Source organism: Colletotrichum graminicola (genome assembly GCF_000149035.1).
Source record: "Colletotrichum graminicola M1.001 genomic scaffold supercont1.45, whole genome shotgun sequence".
NCBI lineage: Eukaryota > Fungi > Ascomycota > Sordariomycetes > Glomerellales > Glomerellaceae > Colletotrichum > Colletotrichum graminicola.
In genome coordinates, this window is record NW_007361049.1 from 106,873 (window position 1) to 126,020 (window position 19,148).

At 53.8% G+C, this 19,148-nt stretch overlaps 6 protein-coding genes across 6 annotated transcripts; 4 read left to right on the plus strand and 2 right to left on the minus strand.

Annotated features, from left to right (window-relative positions):
• Positions 1 to 767: 767 nt before the first annotated feature.
• Positions 768 to 2,183, plus strand: GLRG_09087 (peptidase family M28; the record flags this gene model as incomplete). Its single annotated transcript, XM_008099772.1, has 4 exons — positions 768 to 920; positions 1,000 to 1,435; positions 1,521 to 1,825; positions 1,947 to 2,183. The coding sequence occupies 4 exons, from the start codon at positions 768 to 770 to the stop codon at positions 2,181 to 2,183; spliced, it is 1,131 nt and encodes a 376-aa protein (XP_008097963.1).
• A 2,424-nt stretch (positions 2,184 to 4,607) lies between these two features.
• GLRG_09088 (2OG-Fe(II) oxygenase superfamily protein) lies at positions 4,608 to 5,851 on the plus strand (the record flags this gene model as incomplete). Its single annotated transcript, XM_008099773.1, has 3 exons — positions 4,608 to 4,897; positions 4,956 to 5,022; positions 5,087 to 5,851. 3 exons carry the CDS (start codon positions 4,608 to 4,610, stop codon positions 5,849 to 5,851), a joined length of 1,122 nt encoding a protein of 373 aa, XP_008097964.1.
• Positions 5,852 to 6,536: 685 nt separating this feature from the next.
• On the plus strand, positions 6,537 to 9,515 carry GLRG_09089 (amidohydrolase; the record flags this gene model as incomplete). Its single annotated transcript, XM_008099774.1, has 2 exons — positions 6,537 to 7,739; positions 7,824 to 9,515. The coding sequence occupies 2 exons, from the start codon at positions 6,537 to 6,539 to the stop codon at positions 9,513 to 9,515; spliced, it is 2,895 nt and encodes a 964-aa protein (XP_008097965.1).
• Positions 9,516 to 10,764: 1,249 nt separating this feature from the next.
• Positions 10,765 to 11,406, plus strand: GLRG_09090 (ctr copper transporter; the record flags this gene model as incomplete). The annotated part of the gene is made up of 2 exons (XM_008099775.1): positions 10,765 to 11,234; positions 11,289 to 11,406. The coding sequence occupies 2 exons, from the start codon at positions 10,765 to 10,767 to the stop codon at positions 11,404 to 11,406; spliced, it is 588 nt and encodes a 195-aa protein (XP_008097966.1).
• A 150-nt stretch (positions 11,407 to 11,556) lies between these two features.
• GLRG_09091 (uncharacterized protein) lies at positions 11,557 to 15,517 on the minus strand (the record flags this gene model as incomplete). The annotated part of the gene is made up of 3 exons (XM_008099776.1): positions 11,557 to 11,670; positions 11,699 to 12,231; positions 12,295 to 15,517. The coding sequence occupies 3 exons, from the start codon at positions 15,515 to 15,517 to the stop codon at positions 11,557 to 11,559; spliced, it is 3,870 nt and encodes a 1,289-aa protein (XP_008097967.1).
• Positions 15,518 to 16,599: 1,082 nt separating this feature from the next.
• Positions 16,600 to 18,143, minus strand: GLRG_09092 (uncharacterized protein; the record flags this gene model as incomplete). The annotated part of the gene is made up of 7 exons (XM_008099777.1): positions 16,600 to 17,026; positions 17,089 to 17,115; positions 17,172 to 17,240; positions 17,296 to 17,413; positions 17,471 to 17,611; positions 17,678 to 17,912; positions 17,964 to 18,143. 7 exons carry the CDS (start codon positions 18,141 to 18,143, stop codon positions 16,600 to 16,602), a joined length of 1,197 nt encoding a protein of 398 aa, XP_008097968.1.
• Positions 18,144 to 19,148: the final 1,005 nt, after the last annotated feature.

Below are 19,148 nucleotides of genomic sequence, written 5' to 3' on the forward strand. Positions count from 1 at the left end.
GGAAAGCTTCGGCTCTGGCGTGATCCAAACCGCACGTCTGTTGCCATCTGCAAGTGAAGCCTTATTTGCTAATACCGAGGCCGGTCAATGGAACTTCCCAGATCGAATGACGAGGATGTCTGAATGATGGGTCATAAGCCAAGGGAATTGCCATGCACTAAAGATGGGAAGTGTCCAACCCCAACTCCATCATGTCATTTCTTTCATCCTTCGCCGCGGAGCCAAGATCAATACCTCTTGGCTATACATCACCGCCTGGGAGCCGGAAACAATCAGCCAACCCGCCCTGTGCCTTACACGCCGTCCCACCGGTCGTGCCCGGCGACTCTTTCTGCTAGCCTACCCTCGCCAACATAGAGCCTGGACTACTAGCGTCGTATCTGGGGTTCACCGCCCGGTTCCGCATGCCCAAAAGTTCCCACGTCGTGGCCAGTTTCCCGTTACAGCTCCCGGCGTACATGACCGTCTCCCTGGCGCCGGTGCGGCGTCATCCAACCCCCCTCACCTTGACGCGCCAAACTTGGATTAAAACCGGGGCCGGAAGATCTGTGAACACTCACCAGATACCACGTCCCTCCTGCGATGCGCCGCTGGTTGGCGCGTGTGGTGATGCAAGTCATGCAGGCGTCCGGTACCGTGGGTGATTCTGCCAGCATATAACAAGCCGGCCTCCCTAGAGAACGGCGCGTTGTGTGTCATGAGAACCGTAGCCGCAAGCCACTGTCGCCTCACAATCGCTCCGGTTCCCCCGTCAAACGTGGTCCATCATGCGCTTCACCCGTTTCCTCGCGGCTCTCGCCGTTTCCTCGGCCGCCGGCTCTTCCGTCGAGCCCCGCGACCCGAAAAGGCTCTTCACCCTCGAGATCGCGCCCGGACAGACCGTCACCGTCACTGAGGAGGAAAAGTGGGAGATGATGGATGTAGGCTCCAACCTCCCTGTCATCCCATTGGAGCCCCTCCCTTTCACGAACGGCTAGCAACTGACTTACATGTCCCTAGAACCGTGTTCACTTCTTTGACATCACCGAGTGGTCCGACGTCTCCGCCGTCACACCCTCCCCGGACTTTAAGCTCCTCGCGGCGCTGCCCTTCCCGACGGCCATGAACCAGACGTGCCACGTCAACGCCCTGATCCCCAAGCTCAGCAAGGATAACATGCGCACCCACCTCGAGCGCTTCTCGTCCTTCCACAACCGGTACTACCTCTCCTGGACGGGCGTCGAGTCCGCCGAGTGGCTGCACGGCCAGGTCAGCGCCGTCCTCGACGCCGCGGGCCACCCGACAGCCAACGTCCGCTACGTCCGCCACGTCGCCTGGTCGCAGCCCAGCATCATCGTGACGATCCCCGGACAGAACCAGCGGACCGTCGTTGTCGGCGCCCACCTCGACTCCGTCATCTCCGGAGACCGCGGCGCCGGCCGTGCACCTGGTGCTGGTGAGTCGCCGTCCCTGCCCCCCCATAGTATTTTCTCCTGCTTGAGTTTGGCTTTCGTTAACATGGAAATACTGACTAAAAATAGATGACAACGGCTCCGGCTCCGTCATGATTCTCGAGGTCCTCCGCGTCCTCCTCTCCGACAAGCGCATCGCCTCGGGCGACCTCCTCAACACCGTCGAGTTCCACTGGTACGGCGCTGAGGAGGCCGGCCTGCTGGGCAGCCAGGACATCTTCACGCAGTACCGCGCGCTCAACCGCCAGGTCGTCTCCATGCTGAACCAGGACATGGTCGGCTACGTCGGCCGCGACGGTGTCGAGCGCTTCGGCGTCGTCACCGACTGGACCGACCCCGACCAGGTCGCCTACATGAAGCGCGTCATCGATGCCGTAAGTGGAAGAACCCCCCCCCCCGCCTTGCAAGTTGCGCGTTATCTCTCGCCGGGCGAGACCCCCGTAAATGAGTTCTTGGTGGGACTGACTTGACGGGCCGCGCCGGGGGTAATCATAGTATACCGACATTCCCTACGAGGAGACTGTCTGCGGGTACGCCTGCTCCGACCACGCCTCGGCGAACCGCAACGGCTTCCCATCGACCTTCATCTTTGAGACGCCGTTTGGGAACCACAACCCGTACATTCACACGCCCAACGACACCATGGAGCACGTCTCGTTCGATCATGCCCTGCAGCACGCCAAGATGACGACGGGATACGTCTACGAGTTGGCTTACTGGCCCTTTGCGTAGACGTAGAGTTATAGTTTGCGAGACACCCGAGAAGGTGCCCCCCTCATCATAAAAGATGTCTTAAAGACGTAGAAGACAGGGCCCAAGATTAGAACGAAGGTTGGATTATTGATCCCCGAAGACCACTTGCCTCGGCACCAGCATGCGACTCTTCCTGGATTTGTGTGCGTGGTATGAGCAAAGCGTATAAATTTGGCCAGCAAGAAGAAGACTATAGTGGATATCAATATGAACTGCAAAAGATGCCTGGTGCCCAGAAGGCTCCAGGCATCCCAAGAAGGGGCTGAAATGTTCTCATTACATTCGGACTCGAACTCTCGTACGGAAGATGACGTGGCTAATCTGTAGACCTTCACTGGCCCTTCTTGGCACAATGACTATATTTTGACCAACTTATCATTGATGTGACATCGGAGCAACAAGTGGAGTCTCCTTCGCATATTACGGAGCGCGGTATACTACCTACTATTATCCTGTCGCATGCTAACTTTCAGGTCCTTGTCCCAGTATTATCATGATTGAGACAACAGTATAGGTGGCGCTGTAGGTGCCAGTCCTTCTTGTAAAAAAGGGATTTAGATTGGATTGTGAAGCTGAGGGAGCTATTCAGTCTGGTTGTCAGCAAATCAGATATCCAGAATGCTTTGAGGCGACGTACTTCTGCATGATAGATATATGCGTGAGAAGTGTGGCTTTCCATGTGCCGAACCTCAGAGTGGGTGGTCGACTATTTTGAGTGGTGTCGTTGAGTGAGCAAAGAATATCTAAAACAAAGTCATTTGCAACATTCGATAATATCTGATCCTGATTATTTGGTTAATGAACCTGATATGATTTACCTGGATGCTTAGACGAGCGTGCGATCCAGCCGCTCATTGACTCCAAAAAGTCAAGAGTGAGACAAACTAGGTACCACCACACCGTCCAATCTGCAACGAGCCCAACTATTATCCAAATATAATATTAGTTAACAAGAAGACCGAGCTTAGTTTGTACCTGTGACTAAAAGTATTGACCGAGAATAATAGACACGAAAAGGAGGCACGGGGCCTGTTGACCAATCGTACTGCATACGGGAGGTAAGCCCCATCACGTCTAATGTGACTCTGGACGAAAGGTCCGAGGTTGATATTGGCGCAGCTAGGTTAGTCACACAGCCGTGCCAATCTGCTCGTCAGTCCAAGCGACGATTTCAGGGTTTAGACTATGCATGGATTTCCATGTTCGCCCATCGACGTGGGGGGTTGCTTTGTTCCTATCATTGACCACTCAGGATCAAGATATCCGGCTCGTTTGTGCGCAACAGGTCTACCCCGCATGGCTAAAGTAAGATGCGTGTAGCCACTGTCCAGGTTGCACCAGATCTTACTAGGGGTATTTCGGCGGCTGCTCCCGAGCGGAGCTTTCGTCTAAGGATTCCCAGGTTTCCAGTGGCGACCGGGAAGATAAGGGTATCGTTGATACTCGAAAAGCAAATTCGATGCGACCAGGCGCATGTCCTGCTGTCCATGACGAATCAGTTACAGAAAATTCAAGGTCGACAGCGTCTATACCTTCAACGTAGAGCAGAGTACAGTCCCTTGGCTCCGAAATCAGACGACGAATAGGCAATAACCTGTCCATGAGGTGTATATGCCGGGTTCGGCGATCTCGATAGTCGGGTAAAAGCCCGGAGGGATGTGATTCGATTATCAGCCATGCGCCCTTTCCTGACACACCCTAAGTTCACCGAGTGCGGGGCGTCGATGTTGGCCAGGCCAACAATCAGTTCCCACGTACCTTGCTGGCTGAACTAAGAGAGCGGGAGTCCCGTTTCGGTTGGATGCCGCAGTTCCTCCTCCCGGAAGTGATAAGATGGCGAGGAAATGGTGTAATACGGCGCCCTGAGTGAGCCGGATCATGTCCGATTGAGTGGTTCAGGACACGGGAGACGGCTGCCCGTCACGAACCGGAACCAAGCAAGCCAAGGCAAATGTCCACTTTTGATATGACAATGGCATTGAGCTTCCAACGAAACAACAATGGGTAGCGTCTTTGGTGTAGTATGCATGTGATATGAACGACGGTGCCGATTGGTCCGAGACCCCGCATACTCGCATGAAACCTTGCGTCTCGCTCAACGGCACATTGTCTGTGACAAGAATCTGGAAGGAGGATAAGGACCCAGAGTGCGGGCAGATGGATTGGCGCCGCTTACGACGGTGAGGGGCAATGTTGTTGGCGCAGCTATGAGCAACTCTCATATGTATAAATAGGAAGGGTCGACTGCTCGAGGATGGTACGGGGAGAGAAGAGGAGTGAGAGGAGCTTGTCAAACCCAATTTGAACCCAATTCAAACCCGGGCCATCACTTGTGCTCCACTGATCTTTTGATCATCTGCATTATTATCTCAAGTACACAGATCCCCTTACACAACACGCACAATGGGCGTCTCCACCGAAGTCCCGCAGACCGTCGAGTGGGCGGGGAAGAGGGTCCCCATCTACCCCATGGAGACTGTTGACTTCGGACGAGTCCTGTCCCAGGAGCCAGCTGAGCTTGAGATCATGCTTCGCTGCTGCCAGGAGCAGGGCTTCTTCTACCTGGACCTGAACGGCCTTGACGGCAGCAGGTTCCTGGATGACCAACAGAAGACGCTCGAGCTCATGCACCGCTACTTTGAGTCCCCAATAGAGGCCAAGAACGAGTTTGGTCTCATCACCGCACATCTCGGGTATGTCGACGAACCACCACCGGCTCAACGTCTATGTATCACTAACAATGTCTCTCAGCTACGAGCCCGTAGGTTCACGCACAGGCGGCCTCCCCAATACCAGGGACGGCTATGAGATGTTCAAGGTGAGATGCTCTAGAAAGGTCCGTAGTATCTGCGAGAGCCAAGACTGATTCCTCTCCGCAATAGGTCTCTCGTGACGAGATCCAGAGAAAGGACCCCAAGTTCCCCCAGATTCTTCAGAACGACACCGACAAGGGCATCCTGAAGAACGCCATCTCCGGCTCCAACATCGTCACCAAGGCCGTCCTGTCCGGTCTCTCCAGTGCCATGGGCCTCGTCGGCGCCGCTCGCTACGAGAACGCCCACCGCAACGACCGTCCCTCGACCTCCACACTGGCCATGATGCACTACGTGCCCGCGGACCCCGTCAAGGACAAAGAGATCGGCCACCAGAAGCACACCGACATCAGCTCCCTCACCCTCCTCTTTGCCGAGGAGTGGGGACTTCAGATCCGGCCCCCCGGCACCAAGGAGTTCGGCTTCGTCGCACCCAAGAAGGGCTGCGCCATCATCAACGTCGGTGACTCGCTGCGTTTCGCCAGCGGGCACACTATGATGTCGTGCATCCACCGCGTCGTCCCGTTCAACCCCGAGGAGCACCGCTACTCCATCGCCTACTTCCTCCGCGCGGAGAACGAGACCATGTTCACCGACAGCGAGGGGAGATACGTCACCGCCGGCCAGTGGCACGACGAGAAGTTCTTCCTGTTCAAGGCCACCCCCGACATCCAGGCTCTGGCACCCCCTTCCATGCTGTACGGCGGTATGACTGCCGACGAGGAGTGGACCCCCTACGCCCAGCCCGTTGCCAAGGCCCACGAATCTGAAGTACCAGTCGATGGGCCGAAGCAAGCGCCTGTTGTGAAGGAGACTTTGGTTGAGGCTCACTAAGCGGCAAACCCCGAATGGAAGGGAGAGCACAACTTGTTATTCCCGTATCTGACGGTCCACTCTGAGACCTGATTGTGTGCTCTCATATCAATGTAAAGCATAGCCTATGAATTGAGAAATATTTGTGCCAATTGTAAATGAAAAGCAACGCATGATTTTTGTCAATTTGAACGCTTAATACTTATCGCTCGGCGACTGTGCTTGGAAACAGGGTGGAGTTTGAGACATTATGATTAAAAACCTGAAGCCCTCTACTTTGCTTTGATGAAGAATGTGGCGAACCGCATACAACTCCAACCAACGTTTTGATTCCAGACGCAAGACGGGAACAAAAGCGATTCTTCATACGCTTCTTCCATGTTTGTGTTGCCGGTAACATCATACTGAGCAAAGAGAAACGTATCAGGGACCTTGATGAACTCGAGCATCGGCATGAGCCTTGGGAGGTTTCTGAGCTTCAAATTTAGCTTTTCGGGACCATTTTAGGCGAACGCGGCCCTGTTCGGACCCCCTGTCCTGATCAGCAGCAACCCCTCAGTGCTCCCAGACAAGGGAGAGCAGACAAGGACATCGTCCGGAAGATGCTGGGGGAGGACTCGGTGCTTTGCGGTCTTTTCTCATCGGCTTTGAACCAGACAACCCGGCTTCAATCTCACTCTCGACTGTTGAACCTGATAGCAGAGTCATGGGCCGACTTACGCATGTGAAGAAGGATGACCTTCCCCCGTACACCCCTACCCCATCTGAAGAAGCCCTGCCCCCTGTGCGGATACCAGCTTTCCAACTATTACCCCGCAGATCGCGAACACTGCGCGTTTTCGGGCTATTGTGCCTCGCGTTCATCGTCTACGCGCAGTGGAGGCAGCTTACCCCTAAGGCCGCGATACCCGGGACAGGCTTCACGACTCACGGACTCTCCGTTGGAAAGTTGGAGGAGGATCTTGCAACATGCAGGAAGCTGCGCGACAAGCCTGTTGATCCGCCCGGTTATGGCAGGGCACGGAGTTCTCGGTATGTAGATGGCCACCGATCTACCATCATCAGAAACGCGAGCGTCTGGGTTGGGGAGCCAGTCGACGGCGCTGCAAGCTATACATGGGTCCAGGCCGATGTGTTCATTGAGCATGGCCTCATCAAACGTGTCACCAAAGACATCCCGATGTTTACCCTTCCGAGCGATGTCTTGGTCTACAACGCCGCCGGACGGCCGCTCACCAGTGGTATCATCGACATGCATAGCCATGCCGCGGTGCACTCGTTGCCGACACTGCACGGAAACGAGGACGTCAGCGAGCTGTCCGCAGACATCACACCTTATGTTCGGTCAATTGACGGTATCCAGCCGACAGATCATCAGCTCCAAGTGATCAAGTCCGGAGGCGTGACTACATCGTTGATACTGCCAGGGTCGAGCAACAATATCGGGGGCGAAGCCTACGTAATCAAGCACGCAATTGGTACCGCCGATGGACGAAACGAGACGAGCGTAATCGACATGCTGGCCGATCCGGACCGTTCCTGGCGTCACATGAAGATGGCTTGTGGTGAAAACTCCAAGCAGATCCATGGCAAAGCCGGCGAGCGTGGTCCTTACAGCCGCCTAGGAGAAAGCTGGGAATTCCGCCAGGCCTTTGAGCATGCCGCCAACATCGTGCGTGAGCAAGACGACTGGTGCAGTACGGCAGCCACGGGCCTGGAAAACGTTCAGGGATATCTGTCCAACGAGCTCAAGTGGGAGGCATTGGTCGCTGTGCTCAGGGGCCAAGTCCATGTCCATGCTCACTGCTACACCATTGCCGACCTTGAGGCGTTCGTCGACCATAGCAACGAGTTCAAATTTCCCATTCGTGCCTTTCATCATGCTCATCAGACGCACTTGGTCCCGGAGGTAACTCAACCAGATTGGCCCAGATTCATATGGATTCAAAAGATGGAAAGAATTGAGTTCATTCTGCTAACACGTCACATCCAGATTCTAAAACGGGCTTGGGGCAATAGCCCGCCTGCATCGGCTCTCTTCGCTGATAACATGTGGTACAAGGCCGAAGCCGCACTCGGCTCAGAGTATGCGGGCAAGCATCTGTACGATGCAGGCCTCACCCCGATCTACGTCAGTGATAACCCGGTTCTCAACGCGCAACATGTGGTATTCGAAGCTACAAAGGCCTACAAGTACGGCTTGCCGTACCACGCGGCACTTGCAGCAGTGACAACGGCGCCAGCTGAGAGGCTGGGGCTTGGCCAACGCCTGGGTAAGGTAAAGACAGGCTTTGATGCCGATGTCGTGGTCTGGGACAGTGATCCACTGAGCGTTGGGGCCACACCAGTCCAGGTATGGATCGATGGAACTGCCCAATACGAGAAACCTATCGAGCTCAACAAGGCGTTCCAAGGCGCCATCGTGCCGGATGAAAGTCTTGGCAGCATCGTCGCGGAAACAGTTATCTCGAGAGACGACGTTGTTTTCACGGGTATCTCTAAAATCCTCCACGAAGCCGAGCCTGATGGGTTCGCAAGCGACGGTAGGACATACAATATAGCCATATCCGGCGGCAAGATCGTTTGTGCTGGAAGCTGCACTGCCCAGCTGGAAAAAGCATCAACTGCTGATGGTGCAGTGATTCCCATCAAGAACGGGTACCTTGCGCCACCACTCACTGCCTTTGGCTCGACCATCGGGCTCAACGCCATCGATACCGAGCGAGACACGGACAATGGTGCGGACGGAGGTAGGTTTAGCCGTGGGATTGACGGCCTCGCCCTCGATACCGAGAAGCTTCGAGTAGCTCGGCGCTACGGAGTCACTCGTGCCATATCGGCCCCCAAATTCTCCGCCCTCGGAACGCATCACGGCACAAGCGCGGCATTCCTCACTGGTGCACAATCCGTTCTTGACCCTGGCTCCGTGCTTGCCCGCGACGCCGCCTTGCACTATACGCTTGATTCCTCTGCCAAACGCGGCATCGACGGACTTTCGTCAATGTCTGCTGCCGTCGGAGAGCTGCGTTACAAACTCCTCAAAGCGGTCACATCATCGGTTGCCGACGAGAAACTGGCTGTGGAGGACAGTCATTCCGAGGCTGCGTTTCTTCAAAGGGTCATCAAGGGTGACATGGCACTCGCCGTGACAGTACATAGCGCGGACATAATTGCGGCCTTGCTGAATATCAAGGCGGGTGTTGAAGAGGCAATCTCGCAGATCGCCAATGTCGGGGTCAAGCTTCGGTTCGTAATCAACGGAGGAGCTGAGGCTCACTTGGTGGCCGATGCACTGGCGGCCGCTGGTGTGGGTGTTGTGCTGGCGCCGATGCAATCGTTTGCGATGTCGTGGGACCAGCGAAGGGCTCTTACAGGCCCGCCTTTGACCAATGGCACGGCGATCGATGTGCTCACGCGGGCAGGAGTTGTCACTGCCATCGGTCTGGAAGAAGATTGGATTGTCCGGGATCTATCGTTACTGGCGGGCGTTGCATACAGGAATAGCGAAGGGCGCCTCACCGAACGGGACGCATTAGACCTCGCTGGCAGCAACATCCACAGGATGCTAGGTTTGAAAGAGGGTTCCGGAGAATCCCACTTTGTACTCTACGAAGGAAACCCGCTTGAAATTGGTTCGAGAGTCAAGGCGGTTGGTGACGGGACGGGGAGGTTGTTGGTTAGTTGATCACGGGTCAGTCTTAACAACACAACTCTCAATTTCTCACCATAGGGGCCAGGAATAAGTAGTTAAAACGGTTCATAGCCTCGGAAAAGGGGCTATGAGGCGAATAGGGTATATAAGGTGAAGGGGTTATATGGGGTACCTTTGAGACCTACAGTCCTATCCGGCTTATGAACCATGATGGGTACTGATAAGGACCCTATTGTGCAACGCAATTACTCGCGAGAAGCGTTCCCTATGGAGACGAACCTTTGAGCCGCTGCCGCCTTTCAGTATACGTTTATATGCCTCCGCGGCAACATGACTCGCTCCACAAACCACAGATCTGGCCCGTAAGCCAATATCCCTACAGATCCCTCATTCTCCGTGATGTGCTTACAATCGAAGAATACCAGGCGGTCCGAAAGATTTGCAAAATGACAGGCCCCGAGATCGCTGCCCTGTCACTCATACTATCTACATTAGGCTCTTTAGGACAGTGAACGGGGCATTGGAACAACGAAACAGCAAAGCAATCTTGGATACGGGAAATGTTAGGAATCATGAACCCTCGAGGGCATTTTCCCTGCCATGAATGTTGCGAGACTTGGAGCATTCGGCTCAATACCATCAGCAGCTTTGTAGTTCTTCAGCTGGGAATGCGTTGCCGTCCTGAAGCAAGCTAATAATCATCGACACGGAAGTTATCTGCCGACTTGCTTGTTAACTGCGGTGAAGAGCTTAGGCGTCCTCCCGCTGGGACCGTCGAGGTTTTGAGCGGATTTGAGCAGATTTACGATTCCCAATGCTACGCACCACCAAATGCCTGCCCCATTAGCAATGGTCACCCAGACATGGTTTCAGTACAGATAACCCCGAAAACAAGCCTTTTGGATTGGCCAGCACTTTCCGATTTGCAGGCGCTTCACGTGGAGGATGGGTCACTTGCGCATTTCGGGACCCTTGTGTCCCACAATGTTTGCAACAACAGACGCCTAGTGCCGTGGTATCCGCCCGAGGGGAGAAACTTGCTCTTGTCAGGTATCTGAAACGCGTTAATATTTGTTGCCATGGTTGGTTTTTGTTGAAATGCGCATTCACTTCCGGATACTCGACTTATTAAACGGACGAGAAGCCCTTCATATCCTCCCCAAACACAGCGACACGCAAACACGAAGACAACATATCAAGACCTCGAGACCACCGCCATCGAGATAAATCACGACGCCCCTCAGAAGAAGAAAACGAAAACGCCAAACAACCAGCCGAGAAAATGATGGACATGAATATGGGCGGATCGACCATGACATCCATGGCGATGCCAATGGCAACTTCAGCCGGTGCAGCTTCGGGAGACATGTCGAGCAGCAGCATGTCCATGTCGATGGCTGACATGACCATGACATTCTTCCAATCCGTAACAACGCCGCTCTACTCGGACGCGTGGATGCCAGGAAACAAAGGCCAATACGCCGGCAGCTGCATCTTCCTCATCATCCTCGGCTCCATTCTCCGCATACTCCTTGCCCTTAAGCCCGTACTGGAGGAGCGTCTCTCGAGGAATACGACCACGCACACCACCCAAGTCACCGAAAGTGCCAAGGATGCAGAGAGTGGCGAGGCCGGGAAAGCCGGTGTAGTCGTCAGGACAGACGTCGTTCAAGGATGGAAGGGGTGGCGGGCTGGCCCCGCGGCGGCAAGGGCCACATTCGAAGTCATTGTTGGGGGTATTGGTTACCTGCTGTGAGTTGACAGGCACCCCAATTTCTTATCCTCCCACGTACTAATATGTTATAGGATGCTGGCTGTCATGACGATGAATGTCGGGTACTTTCTCTCTGTTCTGGCCGGCATATGGCTGGGAACATTCCTTATCGGCGGCTTAGCCAGCAATGCCCCGGTCATTCACTGCTAGTTGACTTGGAAGAAGGATACGTTTTTCAATTTTTGACACCTATAAGATCATGTAACTATTTGTTTTTCAATAATCTTCAAGTATCTTTTTTATTCGAAATCGCTACGATATGTACCGAGAGTTCTCATACCAGTCCCACCTCCCTATAATTCATCCTTTGCGCCCGTTCATGCCCAGTGTCGTGATCCGCCTCATGGCTCCCCAATTCATGTTCAGATGAACGTTCCTCGTCATCATACTCGTGATGAACCTCCTCTTGGTTCCCTTCAATTTGTGGCAAAAGCCAACGCACACCAGTATATGCCGTACATTCAACACTCTCAATCGAATCAACAGCCATGCGCCTCCCATCCTTCCCGCTAATGGCGCCATAGAAGTATCTCCTGCCCAGTTCTTTGACCTTCTTCTCCCTGTCATCGGAACTCAATTTCGATAGACCCTCGAAGTCCTCCAACATCCTGCTTTCATTGATGTAGTACATGGCGCCCGCGATGCTACGAGGGTCAACTGGCATGTCAGGCCACTTGGTAAACAGACTGGCCACAAGTGTCGCCAGCATAAGCGCCAGGATCGAGATGCTAGCGACGGCACACATGTTATGGGTGGCAAGTGTCTGTGTAAGATTGTACGGAATGTTGGTGAGTAGAATAGGAAGAAACTCTGCTAAGATTGCCATGAACGCCGCAAGCATAAGGACAACATTGCCTTCGAGGATAGCAGCGTAGATTCCGTAAAAGCTGTTTGTAGGTCGGGTCAGGAGTATCGATGACTCAGGCTGCTGCGACTGGCGCTCCATGTGGTAGTATGGACTGATGATGGCGATGCCTAATAGTTCCCTGGTTAGCGACGAACCTTGCGTTGTCCACGGCAGTGTAGGAACAAACTTACTGACGAAGATGGATTCCCAGCAAAAGACTATAATGACTCCTAATGCCGAGAGGAAGAATCGGACACCCCAAGACTGACTGTCCGTTGCTTCTTGAAAGGAACTTCGAACCTGGAGTGTAACGTGATAATACACGACCAAGATGAACAGTGAAGCAAGGAAAAAGATGAAGCCCAATCGCCACCAGTACGTCAGCGCGATGAACGGAACAGGCTTGTGGAGCTTGTTTCCAACGTTGCGCTGATTTATTCCGTCTAGCTCGTCGTCGTTGGGCAGTGCACCGGACCCAGCTGCCTGCAAGTTCTGAGAGGAGTCATCGTAGTAAATGATACCGTACTCGTCCTTGCCCTGGCCGTTCTCGAAGTAGCCAAGCATGTATCTTTTCTCCGTCATGGCCTTTTCGCTGGCCTTGAAGTCGATTATCTGTGACCGGATGCTGGCGTTCCTAGCTAGTGACGATACCCCTGCAATACTCCAGGGGTTCGCGTGGAGGCCTGTCTCCCAGTTGCGTAGCAAATAGAGGAGCACAAGGAGTAGGGCGATGATGAACACAATCATGGCGACGAGTGCGTGAGCAGATAACGTGGATACGCCGAGCCGGATGCCACAGCCTTCAATGGCGGTGATTTTGCACGTCCCGTGAAGCTTCATGCCGATTGCTTCGGTAGCCAATGGTACCAGCAAGGCCGATGACCACAACATCAATGTCGTGATGAACGGTACCGGATGCCCCTGCATAAGGACCTTGAACGGTGTCAAAAAGCCCTCCCATCCATCAAACTGGAGAGTAAGACTGTTTTTTCCCAACGCGCCCCCCTCCTGCGCCATTGCAAAGAAGGGTTGGTATAGCTTCGCGTTGAGATCGATGATCCGCAGTGGAATGGTAATCGTGACGGCTAGGATAACCGGAAGAAACTTTCCGACAAAGTAGTCTCCGCCAGTGAAACCAACACGCTCGACTTTAGTGATGATATTTTCGGCAGAGCCTGTTATTGTTGGGCTAGAGACAGAAGTGAATGTCACTGTCGATGCCATTATCGTTGACAGGCGGGTAGTTGGGCGGGGTGTTGAGGTGATTGTGCTAAGCTTGCCCGAGATCGACGTAACCAAAGTTATCGGCACCGGAGTCGATACGATGGTGCTCACGCTTCCACCGATAGTTGTTATGACAGTAAATAACATCGGCATGGTGCCTGTGGGCGTGGTGATGACCTCAACCGTTGTCGGCGTCCCCCCAACGACCGAAGTGTACTCCCTTGGGGCCGGTGTTCGCACTATCGTGGTTTCCTTCCCGTCGATCACGGTTCTGACAGTCTCCGGCGGATCGGTAGTCGTAAAGACGCTGGTGCTGCCGCCCACTTGAGAAACGAGGGTGAGCGATACTGGTCTGAATGCCCCAATCGTAGATTCAACCGCCAGGAGTGTGGTTTTCCCCGAAATGATGGTAGGGACAGCGACTAACGCTACGTCCAGGGACGGGGTCACTGTGATGACCATTTCAGCTTCCTGCCCGCCGTTTCTCGTCACAACAGTCACTGGTGGAGGGGTGAACACCGCAGTAAAAACACCTCCGTCGGTGACTACGAGCCTTTGGGGTGCACCAGTCTCAACAACTGTCACGATCTTTTGGTCGAAGACGCTGGTGATGACATGGGTGACTGGAGTCGGGTTAGCGTTCTGCTGTTCCCCGGAGTCTCTACTGATGGTGGACACTATTGTTATCTCCGTGGTCCCGACTGACACATACACCACGGCAGGCCCTGTCGATGTGGCTATGGTAGCGATGGTGGTTGGTATGGCAGTGACAACGACAGATGTATAGAAGCCTGTCGATAGTGGCACATCCTCATCACCACCCGGAGTCTGCTCTGGAAACTCGGTCGTTACCTCGATGACGGTTCCTGGAGTTACCACGACGGCCGAGGTTACCATGCGGGTCGTCATTTGGGTGGTTGTCAGGGAGGAGCCTGCAGGACCATCGCTGATAGGAATGACTCGGGTTGTGGTCATAGGCAAGCTCATGGTTGTCATGAAGCTGGTGCCCACCTCTGTTCTCGTTGTTGTCCGGGTGATTGCGCTTGGGGTGGCTGGATACGTGCCGGTCCCGTCAGAGAACGTTGTTGGGATGAGGGTCGTGAACGTCGAGGACACGAATGATGTGTAGTTGGTGCTGTACGTGACCGTGGAACCGTTACTCGTCAGAGTTGAGGTGAACGTCGACTTGCTTATCAACATCACCTCATCGCTGCTGGTGGGCTTCCGCGTGGTGCTCATAGATGTAGATGACAGGGTCGAAGTTGTGGACAAGGTGGTAGTTCCAGTACCCGGCGCCTTGCGCTGGTCTGTCAGGCCTGGTGGGGACACCACAGCACTCCTCGCCCCGGACACTGTGGATATAGATGCTGAGGAGCCCTTCATTTGCCTCACATCCTCTGACTCTGAGGCGGTGATGAGGGACTGGGTCGAAGCATCCGAGCCATTGATAACGCTCGAAGACGGTTTCTCTGACCCCTCCGAAGATGGAATGGGTATTGAAGCCTGGCTCGTTACCCCGGTACTTGTATATGATGTTTTCTCATCTACCTTGCTTGTAATTGACGGCCGAGAAGAAGATGCGCCCGAAGTTCGCTCCGATATTACCGTTGCGATCGGGGTACCTGTTTTCTCAGCAGGGCTGCTCGATAAAATGATTGCCGACGTCGATTTGTTAGGAATGACTACGGAGTCCGGGGACGAAGCAGCCTGCTGCGTGTTGGCTTTAGATGCAGGCTGCGCTTGAGTCAATGATGAGGATGGAGGCTGCTTCTGCTCCGACGTTGTGGAGAGCTCTCCGTTGCCGGAAGAAACGACGCTGACTTGAGAATTAAACGCCTTCGGTTCAGGCTTTGAAGACGGCGATGGCTCCGCGACCGAGGACCCAGAGCTCGGCTGTTGTCGTGGTTGTATGACGTGGCGAGGCAGGATGGTCGCCGTGCTGTCGGAGTTGGGCATCGTCTCACAAGCGTACACCACCAGAGCCATCATTACAGTCAGAATGACAATGACGCAAACGATGAAGGGCCATTGTAGCGGTTTCGGTCGGTAGTTTGGTCTTTCTGGGATCGGGGGAGGGATCTTCTCCAACTCGTAGTGTTCATCCTCATCGTCGTCGTCGGCCGTGGCCTGCAAGTTGTACTGCGCCCGCGACTCAAAGGTGGACTGGTCAGCCGGGGGTGGTTGGTGCATCTTTTCCGCCGTTCTGGATCAAGGCATACCCAATAGTAGTCCGGATGCTGTGCTCTCCAACAGTCGTTATGGATACAGCCAAGAAGATCGCCAGGCTCAGGCTCAAAATATCCTCTACCTCTCCGTGGTCAGGGGAGCGTTCATCTTTTGAGGCGCAGGCATGACAAGCCTCCTGTCTATATCCGTCGTGCGACTAGTTTCCTTCTACTCGCTAGCCCAAGAACCAGACGCCACAAACCTCGGGGCTGCAGTCGTTCTGAGACATCCGGACAACAGCCAGAGAATGCCGGAGCCATCACATCACAGTGAAAAGATGGTTCGCCGTTTTCCGGTGTTCTAGCCACGATGGCTGTCAGGGAGGCCGCTTGACCTCTCTTGGGCCATGTCTCTTGCATGTCGTCCCGTGAAACTGGGACCAATGAGTGCCGCTAGCTTGTGTAATAGCGCTGTTGGCTCTCAGCCGAGGGACGCCATCTTGTCGACGCCAGTCAGGATAAGGACTAGGGTATCAAGAGAGCTGAGACCCGGCGTCGTTGGCTCACAGGCTCGAATGCCCCTGCTTTCAGAAACGCTGGGTACCGTCATATGATGTAGTAGCTATTATCCTCTTCGTGTTTCGCCTTTTCAACAAGCTCGAGCCTTGAGGCCAGTATTGAGGTAAACAATGGGTAGATGTCGATGAAACTCCATCCCAATGAGGCAGTGAATTTGGTCGAATGTTCGTACACGTAAGACAGGTTGAGTGATGGAACCGAGCTGGGATAAAATTGAAAATGATATGTCCGGGAGCTGAGCTCAAATGCCGGCGCTTAAGCACCACCAGGCACCAACGCCAATGAAAGGGGCAGGGAATGAATTACACCGCATCGGAGTCGGTACAGTAGGGCTGACTGAAGTCGGCCAGGCCCTAGGAAGGATTAGCGACTCGTGGTAGGACAAATCATCATAGCCATGCCGGAAAGCCCGCTGTTTTAAGTCTGCATGCGGCCTACACCGACATACATGATGCAACAGCTAACTTGGTGTTACCCGGCCATCACGGCCATGGGTTCAGACTCTTCGATTTTCAAGACTTCTGCGTTTTAGCGTTCAATGTGTACCTCCGTCGTCCTCATGATGCCCCTGCTCCCCGGAGTCCTACTGTCCGTGTCTAGGATCATCTCCTCGCTCCCTGACCTATCTTCCAGACTGTTCTTCCGGTACACCGACACAGCTCCCAGTCGGCTTTTGCCCCTGATGCTCTCCTGGCGACGAGTGTCTGCGCTCTGCGAGAACGTCCCTTCTTCGAGCTCAAATTCTGGCGCGCTCTGGCTGCTCTGCTCCATATATCCCTGTCTCTTGGCGCTCGCGGTGATTATCACAGTTCTACCGGTTGGGCCAGTCGGGTATCGGTTCTCGTATAGGTTGGCGTTATTATAGAGGCGGCCCGAGTTTAACTTCAGGGCGCGGCCGACGAGGGGCCTCAATGATGGCGCGCAAGCGGCGATGATGCCGAGATTTAGCTGGAGGCTGGGAAACGGCAATGTTAGTTGACGCCGTTGCAGCAAGGCCTCAGCCGGTGTGGTACTTACAAGCCCCAGAATTGTATACTTTGGAGGCTGTTGTTTCATTGTTATCAGCCTGTACTCTTCTCGTATTCTCTTTGACGACTTACAAGGTGCTGTCTTTGTTGTTTGGTTGGGCAATCTGGAAGAAAGCTTTGACGATTCCCATAATAACAGCTCTGATAGCTTATTAGTCCAGAACCCCAAAATATTGGGACGAGCTAGTTGACTTACAAATAGCCAAGACTCAAAATACCGACTAGATAGATTCGGGTGCGCAACTTCATCTGCAGCACCCAAATGATGGGGATGGGAAGAGTAGCAAAGCAAACATCAGTGAAAATGTTGAAAGCTACTCTCTGGTTAGAGATAACGGCAGGCGGCTATGGAGTCAAGAATTATTACATACAGGTATTGACAAGAGCAAAGTTGATGAACAACTTGAGGGGGTAGCACTTGGGCTTCAAACTCCTGTCCCAATAACCCTCCATTGGTGTGCAGTACAGGAAGAAGCTTAACCAAGCCATGATCGTATACAGAATGACAAAAGCTGGGCGTTTGTCAACAAACCTCACGCAAGACATCAGCCTCTACCGTTATAAGCTCATGGACTTACCGATCAGTGCCCATAAGGCTCGTGAATACCATTTGTTCTTGCTTAGTCGAAGCAAAGACATGGCAATAGATATCTTGAGGAGTGCCAGCGCGGCGATGGCGGAAATGATGGACTGGAAAAACCCGACTTTCAGGAAGAGGATATTATCTACCTTGCTAATGGTGTCCTTGTGTTTGCCGAGGCCGTAAAACGATTGGACGATAAAAACGACCATTCCTCCACCAAGAGCACACAGCTTGTAGAGTCAGCACGAGAATCACGCTTTGGCCTACAGAAGGCGCCATACCGCAGACATAATAATCACGTAGTCGTCGATGCCCATTGACTTGACGATGAGGACGCGTGTATATGTGCGGAGACCGACGAAGAGGAGAGCGAGCGCGTGGAAAAACCCCGTCACGGCCAGGATCATTTCAGTGTTGCTCTCCTTGGCACGCGCCGGGTCGACGTTCGTGGTCGAAGACATGGCGGCAAGCAGCAGTAACGCCTGCAGCGATGATGGCGCGCGTGTACGAGAGAGTGAGGTCGTAAAAGAGTCATAAAGTTCACAAGAACGGGCATAAAGCCCAACGCGAGGATCTCCGGAATCTTTTTAACAGTCTCCGGGACCGTTCTCGTCTTGAGAATGGGGAAACTCATCTAACTGCAGAGACCAGGTCGATCCAGCCCAGGGGAGCACCACATCACGCAGTGACGGACTTCCAGGGCTCGTGAGGGGAAACCGTTGACCAAAACCGGTTAAAATGAGCACGGAATCATTGGACGACAGCCAAACCTAAGCGGCGTTCATCATGGCTGTTCCAACCCGTCTCAGGAAGGTGCGACAATCTCCACTGCAACGTTATATGCGTTACTATGCAGGGAAGCACATCCATCCCAACACGCGTATTTCCCTGCGAGTTCCGTAGCAGATGAGGCCAGTCTTTCGCCCGTCTCGAAAGCTTCTAGCGAGAATTCGTCTTGTTCACTGTGGAGCACTGCGTAAAAAATCTGTAGCGTTTGACACAAGCGTGCGCCGCTAGTCTGTCGAGTGGGCTTCGCAAATATGTAGTCTTCCCACATGGCCCGGCCGACTATGGAGACGCAACCGGTTCGCGAGAGCATCACATATGCCAATTGACCTGATACAAAGTGTGCTGCTCATAAGACCGTTCCGCCTACAACAAAAGGCAGGCTCTTGCAATCCCGGTTCTGTGACAATTCATTACAGCCGCTCTCGGCATCCTGGGCATTGGCTGGGGTTCTACGCATTGTAAGCAGTAACGGGCGGAAAGCTCGGCATGAGAACCGAAAGGGGAATCGTCAGCCGCGTTCCTGACCAAGGACACCGGTGGCGCTAAAGAAGTAATGCGGAAATCGACCACCCGTTGGCGGTTGACGGTCACCGATCAATCAATCGTCTGGGATTCCAAGGTACCGAGCAGTCGGGAGAATTCCGGTCTGATCATCCGGGAAGAAGGGAAGAAAAGAC